Below are 19,596 nucleotides of genomic sequence, written 5' to 3'. Positions count from 1 at the left end.
GAAGCTGAAAAGTCCTCGACTAGTGTAAGCACTGCTCAGCAACAGCTAAAACATCGGTGTGTTATCAACATTGTTCTCATGCTAAATCCAAAACACAGCACTGTACCAGCTACCAGGAGGACAATTAACTCTATCCCAGCCGAAACCAGGGCACACTTTTAGGGTGAAATATGTTTTATTTTACAATAGACACTAACGCAGTGTGCTGGCTTCTCTCCATATTAAAAGAGGACTCAAAGCGAGTAGTTCAGATACAGACTTCAGCCATGTGGCTATCTAAGCTTAGGTGGGATAAACATCACCTTTAATGTCACTAGTTTGCTTTACTTAAAAAAACCAACCCAACCCTCCCTTCTTCAGTTGCATGTTACCTGTTTCTGCCTGTTTCTCAGTCTTCCTGTTGCTGCCTCTGTGAAAAAGAGCATAAAGTTTCCTGCACAAACCCGCGTGGCCTCTTGCCTCTCACTGGTCTGGGGGGTGCATCGCTACCTGGGCACAGACTCTTGTGACTGGAGATACACTCAGATGACCATTTCAGAAATGACAGCAGCAGTTAAAGATGCTACCACAATTTTTGCTCCTTCAGCAGCTGTGTATGCTACCCTTAGCTGACTTCCTGATCAGTTGTGGGGCTGTAACCTCAGATGCACGTAACAGCTGAAACTGGTGCAGCCATCGCACAGCACCTGTCCAAACACAGGTTTTCTGCTGCAGTCATCCATAGTTCTGGTCATCCTCTTCCCTCTCGTTTTGTTTAAAGTGTAAATATGCCCTTATACATGAACTAATACGTTTGTGAACACAGATCCTGTTGAGCCTGGAAGATATTCATTGCACCTTCATTAACATTTTATTTTATATGAGAATATGTCTGAAATCCATTTTACCTCTTGGTAGAATGTTTATGTTGGCTCATGTCTGAGAAACGTAACCCCTGAACTAATGAACTCAATTATGCTGTGCACCCAATCAGGTAGGGGAAAAAAAAAATTAAGACAATAAGGTCAAGGCGATGCAAGAGAGAGAGGCAAAATAAGGCTGTTTAATTGCAATTTATTGCAAAATAATACTGAAAGCAGATGCAAATGCTCTGTTGTTACATGCAGGAACAGCCAATGTATTCATTCTTTCAGCTGATGTCTCCTGCCTCACATTTTTTTTAGTAAGTAACCAGTCAAATTTGGTAAGAAGTGGGATTTGTTAGTGCTGAAGTAATGAACAGCCGCGCAGCTAACAGCCCAATGGCAAACTGTCAGAGTTCACTACTCTCTGACCAGGCTCTTTTAGATACTCCACAGGAGGAGGGTTTAATGTTTTCACACCTAATTTACTTACTAGAAGATATTTGACATTACATGGGATTTTGATACAGCAGAATGATACAGCAATGTACTGAAATCACACCACAAGCATAATATAGCAATTGCAATATATGGCTGAATGACAATACAAAGGGGATTGTCATTAATGGTCTCTAGACGTTCACCATCGTGATGCTGGACATCCCCAATAGCTCGGAAAGAATATGTGGCTTAAAGCCAGCTCAAGCCCATTGCTCTCTTCAAAGTTTGTTTTGTTGGTTGCTCAGTTTTTATACTCTGTGTTGAGCTGAGCCAGGTAGACACTTATCTCATGCTGGTCTGACTGGCTCAGGGAGACTTTCACGTTTTTCTGATTAACACAGGCAAGGCCATTTACACAACTCATTGACCCACTCAACTGATACAGCCATTTATCTACAGCAAAGGCCACCCTCTGGTCCCCTTGGCATTGGGATGAGTTCAGCTTCCTTTACAACAGCTGTGGTCACTCCCTATACTCTTCTCAAAACTCCAAGAGCACATCATCCTCGCCCATCTCCTCTGAGCCTTCTTCCACTGTGGGGTTGTGTTCGCCAGCCAAACAAACCTGGGACAGTGGAGAGAAATGTTTCAGGAGCAGATAGTCTGAGCTCTTCATTCGACAGATGACAACATTAGGAAATCATGAGATAAAAGTACTCTTTATCTGTCAAGCTGAAGTTAGCACTGAACTTGGTCTATGGTACAAACACTTGGAACAGCCACACAACTGTACCAGACAGACAACATGAGGAAATAAGGAGTGAACAAGCAAGGGCGGGAGGGGAGAGAGAATTAAACTTCAACAGAAGTGTAATACCGAGAACAAAAGGCAAGCTAAATATTTCTAGAAACTGGTGATGTTTCCATGGTATTAAATGCTGTAATACCAATTGAATATTTTCATTTTTAGGGAGCAACAAGTGTCAGTGAGGACAGCTTCCAGTCATGTCCCTGTTGACCACAGTTCATCTTTAATACTGTAGCAGCAAATGAGTACCAAGTAATGTTTTTTGTGGGCACTTGTTTGCTCTTTTCTACAATGAGATACATTCACAACGTTGTTCTTTTTATCAAGATGTATTTAATTGACAAACAGAAGGGGGGGGGGAAGGAAAGAAAGAAACCTGAGAGACTGTGCTGAATAGCACATTAGCACAAAATATGGTTGCTATTTCTATTTTTGATGTTCATTCACGGTCCCCCCACCCCCACCCTCTTGCTGTGAGATTTTGTGGGAGAGCATCAAACAAAAGGAAACACAACTTTGCAGCAGTCCTTGTGCTCTTGGATTGGGGGAGCCCCCTGGACAGCTGGGGCCCGGGAAACACACAGGGTAGGAGGCCAAAGCATACCAGCTTTTGCACACCTCTGACATAGCCAGCCAGTGGTGGCAGCCTTGGGACATGCTGAATTATCTTGCCTCTTTCCATCTCTCCTTGGTCTCCCAGAAGCAATGCACTTATCTCTTCTGAGACAGGTCTTTCTTGGCTGTTAGAACTAGAGGACCAGGTTATCTGTATTCTAACTGACCCTTTTTCATTGACTTTGGGAAGAGCTAGAGACATGAATAAAGGCACTGTTGCTGCTGTGACAATAAGGGACAACCACTAGTCACAAAACTTGCCGTGGCAATAAGGAAAAGCCCAGCTTTAGCTAGATTTCTGTATACTTCGTAAGATGCAGGTTTTTCAATATAACTACTGAGAGAAAGATATGCTAACATTCAATAATTTTGAAGTTTGTCAATACAGGAAGAAAACAAATTAGTATAATTGGAGAAAACTAGAAAGCTAAAAACTGAATGGGGTTTCATGTGATAAATCTTGTTTAGGCCTTCCAAATACGCGGGCAAGAAAATCTATTTGTACCTGTGGGCTCATATAACTGTTGTGCACAATCAATATTGCATATCTATAATGTTTTCAGGTTGAGAGGAAGATGCTTTTCCCTCAAATTTCCCCACTCTCTTCTTTTGAGAGGTGTGTTTTTAACCGTGAAGGATAACCTCTACCAATAAAAAGTTAATCACAATGCCTTGAATACAGTATTTCATTTAAATAACTACGCAAAGGAAACAACATATTTTACTCTTGATGTTCCTCACCATCATCTAACTCTTCTCACACCTGAATACTGAATATCGTGAATAAAAATAGCAACTGGCTGCAGTTTCTCATACGTTCTGTTACTAAAAATCTTAATCTGCCAAAACATGCATACTAAACCGGATCCTCTCTTCTTCAGCAGGACCCACGCACACAGTTGTAGAACTGAGCTCCGAAATAATCTCTTCTGGCCAGGCACGGAAAAAGGGCAGAAGTCAGCTCTAAGGCATTACACGGGCACTATCAGATGTTCAGATGTCTTTAATGTTATTATGCTGCACTTGGGTCAGCATGGTTTCAAATGGGTAGTTCAGGTTGGTTGCCCCAAAATCAGAGACAGAGAAGCAGAGGCTTTGAGAGGTGACCAAGATCACGAGAGGAACCAGTGTCCGAGGTGGTGCTGGGATTCCTGAATCCTAATGGAACAGCATGAGTGGTGACCTCTTCCAATAAGAAACTGGCATGACATGTTTAATAAACCTATCTAGATTACACACGTGCGTGTATCTGTCACAGCAGGTCTTCAGCATCAGACCAGTGACCTGCAGGAGGCCAGCAAGGCCTTTACTTGCAACTGGCAAAGGCAGGAGAAAAAATGTGGCAGTTGAAGAACGGCACGACTTGGTAAAGATCTGTATATCTGCAGAAGTTAGAAAAACCCAGACGAGACAAAATTCTTCTCTGGGAGAGAGTAAGTTGTGCCTCTGGATAAGGAACAGGTCCCTCGTTTGTCAGGGCAGAGAATTTTTTTCAAAGCGGTTTCTCTCGTAGAACGAATTTGATGTCAGTAGAATTTGTGAGCTGGAAAAAGAGCAAAGTGGTTATCTTTCAGTTTTAAGGAACAGCTTTGAAAACTACTGGGAAACATTTACACACTCTGCATTTATTGCTGTAATAAACTTGCTTTCATTTTTAAAGCCAGGCAACACCACGTGGGAGTTTCACACACTTGGCGATTTTTATAGCTCATGAAAACATCTGTATTTCCCTCCTTGGTGGATAGATGATTCGTGTCACAACCAGAACACACTTAAATAGCTTAGCCATATTTAGCATAACATCCTGCTATTCCTCTGTTGTCGTTGGTATGATTATGTCTCTTTCCTGGGGTTTATGTGCTACATTCTCCTGAACGACTGCACCTTCCAAAGTGCGTTTCTACGGCTACGTGCAGCCAGTGGTGTGGAGTCGCCAAATCCCGTAGCCTGATGGAGATGAGGTTGCAGCTGCTGCGTGCCCCCAGGTCAGACCAGCAGCAGGGCTGAACGCGTGTTCCCTGTAGGCAGACGTACACACAGGGGTGCAATACACAAGTATGGATACGTATGGCTGGGCGCACAGATCCACACGGACGGACACAGTCAGCATTTACGTGAACACAAACAGCACCAGTGGTCTCACCCTGATCTCCTCTCCAGCGGATCAGGATGGAGGTCTGTTAGGGGCAGTACACACATACATGTGTCCAACACGGATCCCCCAGCAGCAGGGCTCAGACACGGGGTCTCGCCAGGGGCTGCCCCAGCCCCTCGCCCTCCCCAGCTGCTGGCACCTGGCACACAAGAGCAGTTGTACACGCTTGCATTTTCCTCCAAAGACTTCTCAGTCTCCTTGCTGGAGGTAGGGTATCCACCCACCCTGATCTACAAGGACTGAAGGTGTACGGCTTCGATCTTAACAATCTGATTTTCCATAACCCCAGCAGTGAGAATTAGCCTCTGGCAGTCTTGTCAAAGTATTAAGGAATCTCCCAACCCTTTTCTTTGATCCGCATCTCTTCTGCAGTAGTTTTCCTATACCGTGGGTTACGGCATACCACGCTGACAGGTTTTTGCTAAGCATGTAAAAAAAATCCTAGGGCAGCAGGTTCCTGAGGGGAGAGAGCTGATGCACCAGGCTCTAATTTAAAAGATCCAGAATTTCCCCGTGTAGGCATCCGAGATCTGACCATCCACCAAGATGTGCTTGCCTCTGATCCTCTGGCATACAGGGTCTTTCAAAATCTGCTATCAACAGATAAGACAGAATCAATGTCAGTTTGCGACAGGACTGATTGGGCTACTGTGAAGTTGCATCAGAAAAATAAGCACAAGACACCCACCCCCTCCACACCCACACCCCGAAAGCTCTATTCTGGAAGGCCCTATTTTCTCTACCCCTTTTCTCAACTGGATCATATCCTGTGTTATGGTGGGCACCTTGTCAATACAGTAAGCCAATTCCCTTTGATTCCCAGTGAGGAAGAGTATATTTGAAGAAGGCAGCAGGACACGGCAGTGCTCTGAGATTAGCGACATGGGTGACTGCAGGGAAGCCAAGCATTGCCATGGATCCATGTAGATCAGGAAGACAAGGAGCAGGAAAAATAACTACTGCTTCTCAGTTCTAGATATTGAAAACACATAGCTGGGATTTGAAATAGTCAACATCTCACTGTGCTGGTTTTGGCTGGGATAGAGTTAATTTTCTTCATAGTAGCTAGTATGGGGCTGTGTGTTGGATTTGTGCTGAAAACAGTGTTGGTAACACAGGGATGTTTTAGTTACTGCTGAGCAGTGCTGACACAGAGTCAAGGCCTTTTCTGCTCCTCACCCCACCCCACCAGCCAGTAGGCTGGGGGGGCACAAGAAGTTGGGAGGGGGCACAGCCAGGACAGCTGACCCAAACTGACCAAAGGGATATTCCACACCATGTGACGTCATGCTCAGCATATAAAGCTGGGGGAAGAAGAAGGAAGGGGGGGACGTTCGGAGTGATGGAGTTTGTGTTCCCAAGTACCCATTACGCGTGATGGAGCCCTGCTGTCCTGGAGATGGCTGAACACCTGCCTGCCCATGGGAAGTAGTGAATGAATTCCTGGTTTTGCTTTGCTTGCGTGCACGGCTTTTGCTTTACCTATTAAACTGTCTTTATCTCAACCCACGAGTTTTCTCACTTTTACCCTTCTGATTCTCTCCCCCATCCCACTGGGGGTGAGTGAGCGAGCGGCTGTGTGGTGCTTAGTTGCCGGCTGGGGTTAAAGCACAACACTCACAAGAACAGAATTCCTACTAAGGATTTATTAGAAAAACTAGACGCTGTAAAGAATCACAAATGGCAGGGCTTTGCACCTCAGTCCCACTGGAGGGGGAAAAAAAAATATCCAAATTTAGGGATTAACTAGCAACCTAGGAAAGCCAGTCAAAAAAGCACATTGATACACCTAGCCCATTCTCTGCTTTTCTAAAAGATTAAATGGGGGGTGGGGGATGGGTTACTTGAAATTCTACATGAAGAGCGGCTCTTGCACTGGGATACAAATTGCATCAGCCGCTATTCCAGATGGAATAATGTCTCAGAATAACATTTCAATAGTGAAATTATTTTTCATGACAGATCCTGCATGCACACAGCTGTTCAACACTCACAGGGTTGTCTTTAAAAGTTCATAAATCTATTCGGATTTTTTCATTTCTAAGAGTCTGCTTCATTTACAGAAGTGTTACAGAAGAGAAGGCGATGCTCACAAGGTGAGTATTTGCACCAAGAACTGTTACAGAACAGACCTGAAAGTTAGTAATTTGGAAAAATGTTGCTATCCATCAGATAACCTCAGTCAAGGAACCTTCAAATACTTGGGGAACATCTCTGGCTAAAGCAGGATATATTTCATCTTGGACTAGAACTGGAAGGCAATCAACTGGGAAAACATGACAGAACATTTGAAGGGCACATGGTATCACATTCAGTAAGTTTAATATTGCTGCAGTTGAAAATAAAATGAAGCTTATCACTCTGTTGAAAAATCTGATTGATGGTTTTCTGTTTTAATACTGTAATACATGGTCTACTAGATGAGAAAGTTTTGCATGCAAATCACTTAGCTTTTTATTTAATCAATCATGGGATAAGGAAGGCCAACATACATATTTAAAAAATAAACTTATTTCAAATATTTCACTGCAGTTGTACAAAACAAGGTCCGCAAATTTTGTCTGGCAGTTGCTGTTTTACTGGAGAGGACAGTTCTTACTAGCAGCATGGGCTTGAGTTTCTTAAAAGGGCTACACGATCAAGTCAGCCAGTCTGCTTCTCAAACAGCTTTATTAAAAAGTAATAGTAAAGCCTGAAGTAAGCGTCAAAATGGCATGTATTTTTTGAGATTTGCTTTGTTGATTTACAAAGTATTTATCTAGTTCTTTCTGTGTGGTACAACACTGACCTGAGGTGTCAGTGTTGTGAAGAAGAGTGTGAACGTACGCAAAGCTCGTTACCTACTAACTGTAGCTTTGAAATGTTCAGAGTTTGAAAAGATAATGATCAGCAACAGATTCATGGTCATATATCATTATCAGTCAAAAAAAGAAAAAAAGAGAAAAGAACATCTGTTTGGCTTATGATCAATCCTTTGAGAAAAATGTGGGGAAAAAAAACAAGTTAAAATCAGTTCCTTGGAACAGCAACCAAGCCAATCCGTTAGGCTACAGTATCTGCAGTGATGAAAGATGACCAAGGCTACCACAGATGTTCATCCTGAAGAAAGCAAAGCGTATACAGAAATCTCATTAGGGGAAAGGATTCACGACTCGTCATAAAGACACAAGTCCTCCTCTGCAAAGTTTTCTCAGACCCTGCTTACTCTAAACACATGTATCTGTCTGGAAAGTGTATCTGACTATTATTCTCCCCCTCCTTGTGGGATGAGTCACAGGGGTACTACACATGGATCCAGAGCCCGGGCAGAGTCACACTAGGCGCTCTCAGAGGACAGGGTGCTCTGCAAAGAGACCCATTCACATTGCCAAAAGCAACTTCAGCTTTGCCAAGTCATTAGAATTAGTTGAATAGGCTCAAAATTAGAGAAGAACAATTTCAGGTGAAATATAATCCCCAACGCCAGGAATTTGCAGGACTGGTTCAGGATACTTGAGAAGTAACCAGCAGAGAGCCTTTGAGAGCTTGTGATGAATATTCATCGAGCTGTGACTTCGGTCTTTGATTTAGGGCAGGGAAGCCCCAGCTTCGGCTGACCCAAATCCACGACTCCCAGGCAGCTCCTGAACCACCTCTTCCGCAAGGGTGGGGAGTGTTCGGTCCTGGGGTGGGGGTTTTTTGTTTATTCTTTCCCAAAAGGCCAACGACCTTTCCTGCCGTGTTAACATCTACACGTCAGTCAGGTAACTAAACTGAAGGCAGGCCCTGTGAAGTGACGGTCGGCGGGTGAGCGTACCACAAGGCATGCCAGATGGCCAGCTGCCACTGGCTCGTCCCACGACACGAGGGGACGCCAACCGACTTCTCGCAAGCCACAATGCTTCACTGACACACACTGGGTGGCAGGTCCCAGCACACGACACGGGGCCATAAAATCCGGCCATTAAATGCTTCCAAAAGACGCCACACGTCCCGCTTCAGCCGAGCAGCTGGCCACCAGCAGTTTCAGGCACGCTGCTACTACTCCCGCTCTCCGTAACTAACGCCAGAATTCGGCACCAATTGTTACACAACATACTGACCGATAAGCTGTATCAGTTTGGAATCAGAATATCCCTTTCAAACCTATGATAACCTCCCTCACCTAGCAAAATTTTTCCTGAAATATTCCGTATTTTTCCTAAAAAGAAAAAACAAAAACCACTCCCACATGCCTAAACTTTTTTCCTAAAACACTTCAAAAAAAATGAAGCTTTTAGTCAAAAAAATCAAGTAGCACCTGTGTTGCATGTCTTTCATGCAGAGGCTTTCTCGTTTTGTGTCTAAAGCGGTAGCAGAACTGTATTTACTCCTCCTTTTAAGCAAAACTAGCAAGTTTTTGTTAACTTCAACAAGATCACTATGGTTTGGGAATAAAGGACAATTAATCTGTCCAAATCTTCAAAACAGAACTTGTAAAATCAACAAATACGTGCCAGATTTTAAGTCTTGCCTAACTGGAAAGAAATTATCTGCAGAGTAGAGTTCTTATGAATGCCTTTTTTTTTTTTTTTTTTTTTAATCAAAACATTCCTGTTTTCTACAGCCAGCAAGTATTTTGTAAAATGAAGCGTCACTCCTGCAAGAGGCTTTTACAGGTCTGGCCTGGTTTTTACTGTCAAACTAGAACATGTCACAATCGCAGACCCTCGATCTAAAAATTAACATAGTCCCTTCTCTAACAACTTTGCAAGGTTTCCACAAAACGTCAGGTAACCCATTTAATACGTAAAGATTTGAGTCCAGCTGTTAGGTGAAATTAGTTATCCAAGTCCCCTCTTTCCAAAAAGTGTCTTTACAATCAGAGAGGGTGCAATTAAAGAATATACAGTACTTACCCAGCACTATGGATCATCTTGACCGACTAGAAGCAGCAGCACTTAATTCCTGGAATACTTACCAGATCACAAGACAAATCACCTCTCTTAGCACCACAGGTTTAAGACATGGTGCAGTACTGTCAAAACCAAGCGATTCTTATGGATAAATCAGCTAGTTCTATGCAATTGTTTCAGGCAGATCCTCCTCCTCCTCATGACTTCAGGGAAACGATGACAACGACAAAGAAAAAATAGTGGCTGCTGTCAGTTGTCAAATCTGTCACTGTCTTTTGGCTTTGTGTGTTCCCCATTAGCGTAACACATTTTACACGTACCTTAGTATTTTTAAGCTTTCTTTAAAGCTTTGAAACTTTCTAAAAAAAAAAAAAAAAAAATTAAGTTTCAATGGCAAGGATTTCTAAAGTGAATCAAATGCTTGATTAAAATACAAGCCTGTCCTGAAATTTTTGTAAATTCAATTTAGCAAAAGGAACGCAAAACTAAATTCTTACACGTTTGCTGTCAAAAGCTCAAAACCAAAGTTGCAGTAGGTTTGTTCGACCAGGATGTGCTCAATGACTGGAACCGTGTGTGAACAAAACACAGGTGTAGCGCAGCTACAGAGCTTTCAAATTTTAGATTACGGTGAGCCGATACAATCAAAGGTAATTGAGAAGACATACTAATATAAAAAGAAATTGCCTGCATACCGATTTACGCATTTCAAGTTCTCCACCCTCTCCCAGAGCAGTGCCCTTCTGTAGGAGGTTATAGCAGAAGACAGACTTTTGTAATCCAGATGCTTGATACTATCGAGGAGAAGCAGGAATGCCTGCAATCAAGACTACAAACAAAAGGTGATCCTCTACTAGAGCGGGTAAAGCTACTCCTTTAGTGACAACTTTCCATTCAAAAATGAGAGAAAAGCGACGAGCTCAGCCTCACGCTCTGAACATCCAACGCCCTGTTTCTACACCAGAAGCTGCGCAGAACACCCCTCGTCTCAACGGGGCTCCTGCTTATACAAGCTGTCCACATTCGCAGGAAGAGGATTTGGACCCCAGTTCAATATCCAGCAATTGCCTAATGAGAACCATACTGATCACCGAGAAGAAAACCCCCAAAGCCCTGAAACAGATTTGCTGTAGCTATGGGTGCAAGTGGAAGACCAGAAGCAATCGGACTATGAAAGCAAAAAGGCTGGATTTTGTAAATGTTTCCTACTACATACAAGAACAAATGCAGGATGTGATGTTTGCTTAGTTTTATTAATTTATTTTTGCAGGAATCTGCAACTCGGAGTATGCACTTTCTGGAGGTACCATGCATGCATAGCCTCTGAATGCTTTTATACAATTTCATCTCTTAGTAATAAGTTCATTCACAGCATACACAAATCTAGAATGTAGACACCATATATACAGGATTAAACAAGATCGTGTCTTCTTTTTTTAATGAAAAAATTTAACAGGGTTTCACACGGCAGGAAATATGGATTAGATACACTGGTGCCACCATAAATAAATAAGTTTCAAGAACACATTTTTTTAAAATCGGTTTCAAAGGTACTGAAAATCCAGGATTAGAATATTGCATTAACTCCATTGATTTCCGATTATTCAAAACCAAGAAAAATATTTGCATTAATATTTATGGACATAAACAGCAATGAAAGCCCCAAACTGAAGGAATCTGGCAAAATTCAGTCACGACTAGCTTCATATAATATTGACATTTTGAAACAAAACAAATGCAGCAGCACGCAGAGACAGTACTGACTATGAGATGTGATATCTGTGCATGTCTTCTTTCTTTACGGGATTTAGAGTCACTGTAGTACAGAGCACGTAAATTCTGTGGAACCAAACAAGCTGATGAATTGTTTATGTCCAACTGTCCACTTCTCGTCAGGATAGTCATTTTCACATTCGAGGGTATACCACTGAATTTTAAAACAGAAACTATCATCCTGATGACAAGCTTGTTTTTAACACATTTAGTATTCTCACATTCTTTTTTAAAACATTCTTTATTGTTTTTATTTTGTTTTGTCCCCATTTCAACTCAAGTATTTTTATTTCAGTTTCAAGGGGGTTTACAATCAATATTAAATGCGAAAGTATTTAGAAATTGAAATGAGAGATGCATAACTGGGACAGATAAAGTAACTGAAAGAAAAGTTTTTTTTTTTTAAAAAAAAGTGATTTAGTAGCATATCATAACCAGAAAGTACTGAGACCAGCTCTTTTAAGAATTATTACATATTCCACCTTTTCCCCACACCTCCCATTTTTCAAGGGAAACACACACACACACCACAGACACACAGATACACAATTCAATCTGATCTAAGACTACATTTTACAAAGTACTTCCTTTTGCTTGACTTCTCACCCCTTTCCTCTTCACCCAAACAGGACTAATAATTACACATCAAATTAAAAGTAGATCCAAAGTTCAGGACTTCTTTTGGTTTACTATGTTCTGAATCATTTTCCGCAAGCCCCACTCTAAATAAACTTTTAAAGAACTACAGTAGTATTCTATAATTAAAGGGCATTCATCTTAATAGCACAGTAAATATAAAATAAGCTTTATAAAATTTCAATGAACAGTGAAATAATTTTGAATATTTGAATGTCCAAGTCAGTTACAAACTCCACCACTCTAGTAGCATGGTTGAGGGAAATTAAGGAAAAAAAGAACACACAAGTAGTGCATTAACTCAACACAATGGCATCAGCATCCCGCCATTCACACACGCACACACACACGTTTTATACAATACAGTGCATTTTGTATGCCAGCTGACATTAGGGTTTTATGTGCATTCAATAAATATTACATAAACCAATCTTTTTGGCATAATCTACAATTCAGTTGGGGTGTGAACGGCGTCACCTGCTTTCAGAAGGAAAATGGATATCCAAAATACAATTTACATTCTAACAAACTAAAAATATTCAAGCACCATGTAAAGTCTTTACTATTAATGTTTGAGTATGGGCATTTACAAGTAAAAGAATACATCAGAAGGGCGGGGGGGGGTTTTGTACAAGCAACACATGAAAGTAATTGAAAAACTGGAGTAAAATTATTGGTACAAAGGAATTCATTTGCAATTTAACGGCACTCACTCAGTCTTCCAAAAAGCATCTTGCTGTCACAGCAGCCTTCCTTCTCTTCCTCTGGTGAAGCTACGACTAAGATTAGCAAGTCTCCATTTATGGTTATTACAGTTCAGGGAATTATTGGACTGCACGCATTCCCCCCCCCGCTTCAGAAGTAGCATCTATTCTGTCTGAAAATGGCGCAACTGTACTGATGCATGACATACCTACTCATTTGCTGACTGTCATTTCAGTTGCTATCATTTTGTAATTCCAGCAAAAACAAATGCTGCTAGAACTTCAACAGAAGTACAAATGAACAGAAAATTGAAATAATACAAAGGCAAAGGCATCACGATAGAAAAGTCATGAAGTTACTGGTATTGTTTTGAGTAATTCATTATACAGCCGATAACAGCAATGCTTATCCTAGGTATAATGCTTCTGCTCATCTGTTTTCTAGTTACCTCAGTTTTGTCAGACTGTCCACTTACATGAACAAAATTAATATTTGCCTTCTAACTTCATTTGACAGTAATTTTTTTATCCCTTTCCACATGTGATGAGCTCCCCACATAGTAATATAAAAAGGGACGGCGGGAAGAAGGAAGGAGGACGGGAAAACTAGCTCTGATGCCTTTGACTTTGTTTTGCTCATCAGTGGTGCACACTGATTGCTGGAGATCTCTTAGCTTATTTAGAATTATACTGAAGATTTAATTAGTGCAAGAACATCTTGAAAAATGCCAGATAAAATATTGGTTCCTCACCTAAGATCACAGTTTGTTTTTTACTGTTATCTTTATAAACTGCAGGGAGAGAAGACACCAGATTGAGCGATGCAGTCAAGATGAGTTTTCCGCCACCCACCCCTTACAAACGCTGCTTGATTTTAAATAAGGATTCAGACACATGATTGTTCTACCACAGCTTAACATGTTACCACACATCAAGTGAATTGTGGTAATTGACCATATGGATGTGGCTGTCATGAGCTAAGAATGATTTAAAATGAAGTAGTTTAAATCTCTTCTGGTAAGGTTTAGCGAGCACATTTTGCCTCACAGTTGCAAAGTCAATTACCATAACTCAGCTGACGTGCTTGGTTGCGTCTCTGAATCTTGGCATAGTTATACCATAAAAACTCAAATGCACTGTACCACCTTCTGGCCAGTACACAAGAACATCCTACTCAGTCGCACAGTTGTGTAACATAATCATTCAGCTGCCCAAACCCAAGTTCGATTTCACAAGTACTGAGTGCTTTATTACGGCAACCTGAAGCATTCAAACAAATTGAACATCACCTTTATAATACAGTATATCATATCCATAAAAGTACCAGTATGATTTTCAGTTGCAAGTCCTGTGTTCTTCAACCTATGGCAAATATTTCTTGACCAAAATAAAAAGAATGCAGTGTGTAGTTTTTCAGGATCTGGCATCTGCTCTTTTATACAGGCTGGTTTATTAACCATGTGCAAATAAACCTTTACTGAAGAGCTAATTGATTATTTTTCAGCTAACTTTGAACTGGGGCACAAAGTACCTTCTGTGCTGTAAACATCATGAATTCTTCACAAATTGGAAGCTGAAGAGGCCTAAGGAACTGGGTACCAACTCTTCTCATACACAACCGTGGCTGAGCTCAAGTCTTCCAAACCGAATTTGGAGTAGTCTGTGTTTGGCATATGTCACTGTGCTGCTACAGAGCACAGGCTTAGAAGATAGTTGTATATAAAAGCATACTTTTAGCTTTGAAACACGACAGCCTAATGAAAGCATGCAGCAGTATTTTCATCCGTAATACGGTAGAATTCATTCTTAGTTTATTACCAGTGTTGACACAGCCAGGTGAGCACTGTACAAGCAAAAGGGATTGTAAAAAATTACCTCTGATTAAACTCTCTGTAACACTCATACGGTATCTCATTTAGTCACCTTAGGTTACCATTTCAAACAGCAATTTTTTGTAGACATAAGTTACCCTGAAAAAAAGCAGCAATTACAAATACCCTTTTCCTTGTCTTTTATACATTGCAAAATTTACCGTTGCATTTACCTGTCTTTCTTCTTCAGTAGCTTGCAATCTAGAAGCACAGGGAGCCTTTGTTTTCCAGCTAGCTGTGGCCAGGTTAAGTCAGCTCTGGCTCTTCAGTTTTTCTGGTTAAGTGTAACATTTCACACCATTACTAAGCGTCCTATAATTTTTTAAAAAAAAACAGGTTTGGGTGTGTTTTTTTTTTTTTAGAGCCACTAAGCAGTAACTATAACCACAGGACTAAACACCAGTAGTTATTTGCTTTCCTGTATACATTCTTCCCAAAATTAATCCTTTTATGTTTTCAGGTTTCATTTTCTGCTTTGCTCACTGCAATGGGATAAGAAAGTATTTCACCCTTAACTTATTTATTTTTAGTGTAGCACAAGCAGAAACATCTTAACACATTACTCCCACCCCTTGCAATATGAAGATTGTTGACTGGCAAAGGCCGGGCAGATGGACTGAAAGGTTCCCCATGTTTCCTTCTCCTACAGCTGTCGGCTTGAGAGCCTGTTTTCAACCCAATGCAGCCCCTTCCTGATTTTCAGGTGTATCGTGGCATTTCACACTGCTCACAGCGATTTAGTGCTGGGTGATTTAGAAACGTGCAGCTATCACAATTCCATGGAGCCCCTTCGAAGTCTTCATCTCTCGGCTGAGTCCGTGCAGTCTGTTTGGAGCTGTTCTGATGCTCTAAAAAAAGCCAAAGGAAAACATTTTTTCTTATTTCAGAAGAGAAGCATGATAGGCAGGATCATACTACTGGTTTATCACCTCATTAAGCATTCTACCTTAAAATTAACATGGAAACCTTTCCACTTAGGTAAAATTAAAGGTCTTTTGCTAAAGCACTTCTAATTCAGTTTGTGAAATCTGAATATTGAAAGTATTTCAATTCTGTAAAGAGTCACTTAACCATACTACGTTAAAAACAAAAAAAGCAGTCACCACTGTTAGGTCACTGATACTGCTAAAGGTTTAATAGCTTAAAACATACTGAAAAGTTTGTTACTGGCACTGCAACACCATCCTGCTAAGGAATGACTTCATAGGTTTACGTACAGCAGTCTATTACCAAATTCTAAATTCCAATAACTCTACTTTACCTGAAGTGAAAGACTACTTCTAACTTTGTTCCTTCAAGCAGTCTGACAGATGATATATTTTCTGCATCTTTTTCTAGCACTTATCCAGGCTGAAGAAAATACAATATAAAAATAAAATGGTAGGCCTGTTTCAAAACAAGATGATTGTTTTTCTTCTTCATGGCTTTGCAGCAGGGATGTGTGTACGTGAAGCGGGAATGAAAAGTCTTCTTTTCATTCATAAAATCAGTATGTATGCAAATCTTACATTAGGTATTAACCCACGGAAAGACTCGGTTTTCCGATGTCTCCTACCACCACTTCAAGACCTCAGGTTATCTACTGAAAGTGAAAAACATTCCTACGATGTGGAAACACACATTTTACAAAATGTTAATACTCAAAACAACATTAGCACACATACCTAGAAGGTAAGGTTAAGATACCCCTCTACTAAACAAACATCTGTAGAACAGCTTAATTAAATGAGAACTTACACTGCAAAAAAGGACTGCAATTTGTCATTCAAAGTGCACACATTGCTGTCATCTGCTAAGAAATCTAGCAGATGGCTGACGACAAAGTTAGTGCAAATAGTACTTAGCTTTGTCTTCAGAGACATACTTGAAGAAAATGAAAGTAACCTCCTTGCTTAGATGTAAACCCTCTCCAGTCCTGAAGTTGCACAGTCACATTAACAGTGCTTGGCCTCAACAAATTCCTTCTAAGCAAGTAGTGTGGGCAACTAGACTGCATTCATGTTGACTAGCCAGACGGCAACACAGAGCAGACAGTTGTCTGCCCATACCTGTCTCTCTGCCCACGCCTTCAACAGCTGAATATTAAAGAAATAGAATTTTTTAAGAAAAAAAAAAAATTTTGACGACTCCATGTTAAAAGCCAAGCTCAGAATACAGTACATCATCCCTAAAACTGATCTCCAAGACAGACAAAACTGGGAAGCTAGTCATAAAAGTCGTACAAATCCTTGCAAGACACTATCTTTCCAATTGCCAAATAAAATTATTTCATGCAAGTTTTGCATGTTATTTTGCTTTGAAATAATAAACCAAACAGGCTAGTGTAATTAAGAGAATCTCTTCAAGCATCACGAAGTAGCAGTGCCTTAAATCAACCCCATGACCACTGCAATTTAACATGAATCCTGGCAGCCGCCTTCATGCCGCTGCTCACCTGCTGCTACTGTCTTTCCTGGATGCTACCACCTATGCAGGGCACACATCCCAGTATTGGTTTTGGGTTTTTCTGAGCCACAAGGAGTAGTTCTGGGCCTTCTCTTTTTTTTAAATTTCCACATACTAAGCATTTTATTATATCGAAGGGTAAAATACTTGCTTCAGAAGAGGGGGAACATTTCCTTATATGAATTCAAAATTCGACCGCAAAAACCTTGCGCTTATCAGCGACAAGAACTTATTTAGAAAATTTGGATTCTCAAGCAGACTATATGATTACTGATTAAGAGTGACTTCTTTTCCACTAACAATTTTAGTACATGCTAGCTACAGTAAGAGGAGACACAATATTATAAATCCTATCACACACAACATTTTCAGAGAAATGACCACTGTTTTCTCTATATCAGAGCACAGGATCCTAGACTGGCTATTTCAGCAGAAAGATACAAAGTGTTTAAAAACTTCCTTAAAACTTAAAAACTTCCACTAACATTTGAAACCAGGAGGTAAAAGGAAAAAAAGGTCCAAAAATACCTGAGACAAAAGGTAGGACTGTGCTCCAAAATAGCCACTAAAAGTAGTGGAGTTGAGAGAGCTACTGAGCTACACGGCCACTAGGTGTCAACCACCGGTGAGTTCAGTCACTCTGGGGGGTACTGACTGAATCTCCACTGGGCAAAAAGTGAGACTAAATACATAGCTCCTGTGCTTACATAAAACTTAAGTGTCCTCAGCTGGATATGAATCCTAGATACTATACAATTAGCACAGAAAATTTTAGAAACCAGTAATGAACTAGTACAAGTGGGACACTTATCTCTTTAGACTGATGTGAGGAAACATGTTCTGTCTTGGTCCTTAAAATGTCTGAAGCTCTTGTTGTGCTAAAACTTCAGGGCTACCGTGAAATTCATACTCCGCACAAAAAATAGGTAAAGCGTGACCAGTCAAGTTATATAAATGCAAATTTTAAAAAGCTGCTGTGACCAATTAAACTTGCATAAAAGATCCCAACTAAAGTATAAAATCCTAACAACATGTATTAGAAGACAGCTAAACAAACCTGAAAGAGCTTTTAACCTAGAAGTACTAAAAAAAAAAAAAAATTAATTAGGAAGCTCAAGTTAACACATAAAAGTTTGTATACTTTCAACTCTTTTTCTAATAGTGAATAACAGTATTTACAAACAACATATTAACAGAACATTCATTTGCAACAACCTGCTCGATGAAAACAAGCTGTAGCCAGGATTACTGCACTTACATAAAAATGTTCTGTTTTGGTTTATATATAGAGAAAAGTTATAATAATTAGAATTGCTTCCTGTCACCACAGGGGTTTTTAAAAAAACAGAAGGGGAAAAAAAAAAGCGCTTTCTCAATGCAGATTAGGTAACTTGATGCTTGTTGACGTACCCTTTTTATATGGCTTTGGTGGCACAACAGGACCAGGCTCTATGTTATCATAGAAGTTACACGTGGCTTTCGGATCAAAGTTCCCTGTCAGAAAAGAAAAGTAAGAAAGCGTAACTCCAAGGTTATTTACATGCCTATGCCAGTGATGTGAACACCTAGAGGCTGCAGATTTTATACATCTTTTTATCATGACATTACATACTAGCTTTTTCCTGAGTAGTCTTTTGTCACACATTTTCAGTTTTGTGTTGATTCTAGTAATTTTTAGCAGGCTAATCCCATATTGAAGAATCAACTGCAGCTCAATGTTCTGTATTGCTTTAAAAATATGTGAAAATGCCCTTTCTGTAGGACACATTCTTGGTAAAAAAGGAGGACTATGCATATTCTAACCTATTTGATTGTATTTATGTCAAGTTTCTGTCGCAGAAAGAGGATTTTTAAATCCTAAGTAGATTTCTGTTTGCCAGCTTCTTGGTTGCATCCTGTAGTTCTGTTTTGTATTACTTGGTCAGAGCCTTTGTCAGCAAAAAGTTAAAAATTTAAGTAAAGAACCTTCACTAAGGAGTATTTTTTTTTTTAAATTTGCTCTTGACAAAGTCACTTTTAAATCACCACTTTCTTGGTAATGTAATTTAACTTGGCCAACAGAAATGTTAGCAAGTCAAGTTTATCAGGTTGCAACTGAAAAAGACACCTTTTAGAGATAAGTTGATATTGATAATCAAAATTGAACTTTAAAGAGTCCAAGTATACAAATCTAAGCACATACTATATTAGAATCATAGAATCATTTAGGTCGGAAAAGACTCAATATCATAGAGTTCAACCATTAACCTAACACTGCCAAGTCCACCACTAAACCATGTCCCTAAGTGCCACATCTACATCTTTTTTAAATACCTCCAGGGATGGTGGCTCAACCACTTCCCCGGGCAGCCTGTTCCAATGTTTGATAACCCCTTTCAGTAAAGAAATTTTTCCTCACGTCCAATCTAAACCTCCCCTGGCACAACTTGAGG

The 19,596-nt window shown here is 40.4% G+C and overlaps 1 protein-coding gene across 4 annotated transcripts in view; it reads right to left on the bottom strand.

Annotated features, from left to right (window-relative positions):
* Positions 1–11,915: 11,915 nt before the first annotated feature.
* Positions 11,916–19,596, bottom strand: part of TAB3 (TGF-beta activated kinase 1/MAP3K7 binding protein 3) — a 20,221-nt gene continuing 12,540 nt past the window's right edge. For all 4 annotated transcript variants that reach the window (XM_009283052.1, XM_019473064.1, XM_009283053.1 and 1 more), the window contains 2 exons: positions 18,575–18,658; positions 11,916–15,567 (listed from right to left, as the gene is read on the bottom strand). In XM_009283052.1, coding sequence (XP_009281327.1) covers positions 15,419–15,567; positions 18,575–18,658 — 233 coding nt within the window. In that variant the 3' untranslated portion in view covers positions 11,916–15,418. The remainder of the gene's footprint in view (positions 15,568–18,574; positions 18,659–19,596) is intronic.

This window comes from Aptenodytes forsteri, unplaced genomic scaffold, assembly GCF_000699145.1.
Source record: "Aptenodytes forsteri isolate BGI_AS27 unplaced genomic scaffold, ASM69914v1 Scaffold2, whole genome shotgun sequence".
Taxonomy (NCBI): domain Eukaryota; kingdom Metazoa; phylum Chordata; class Aves; order Sphenisciformes; family Spheniscidae; genus Aptenodytes; species Aptenodytes forsteri.
This window is presented reverse-complemented; position numbering and strand designations above follow the sequence as displayed.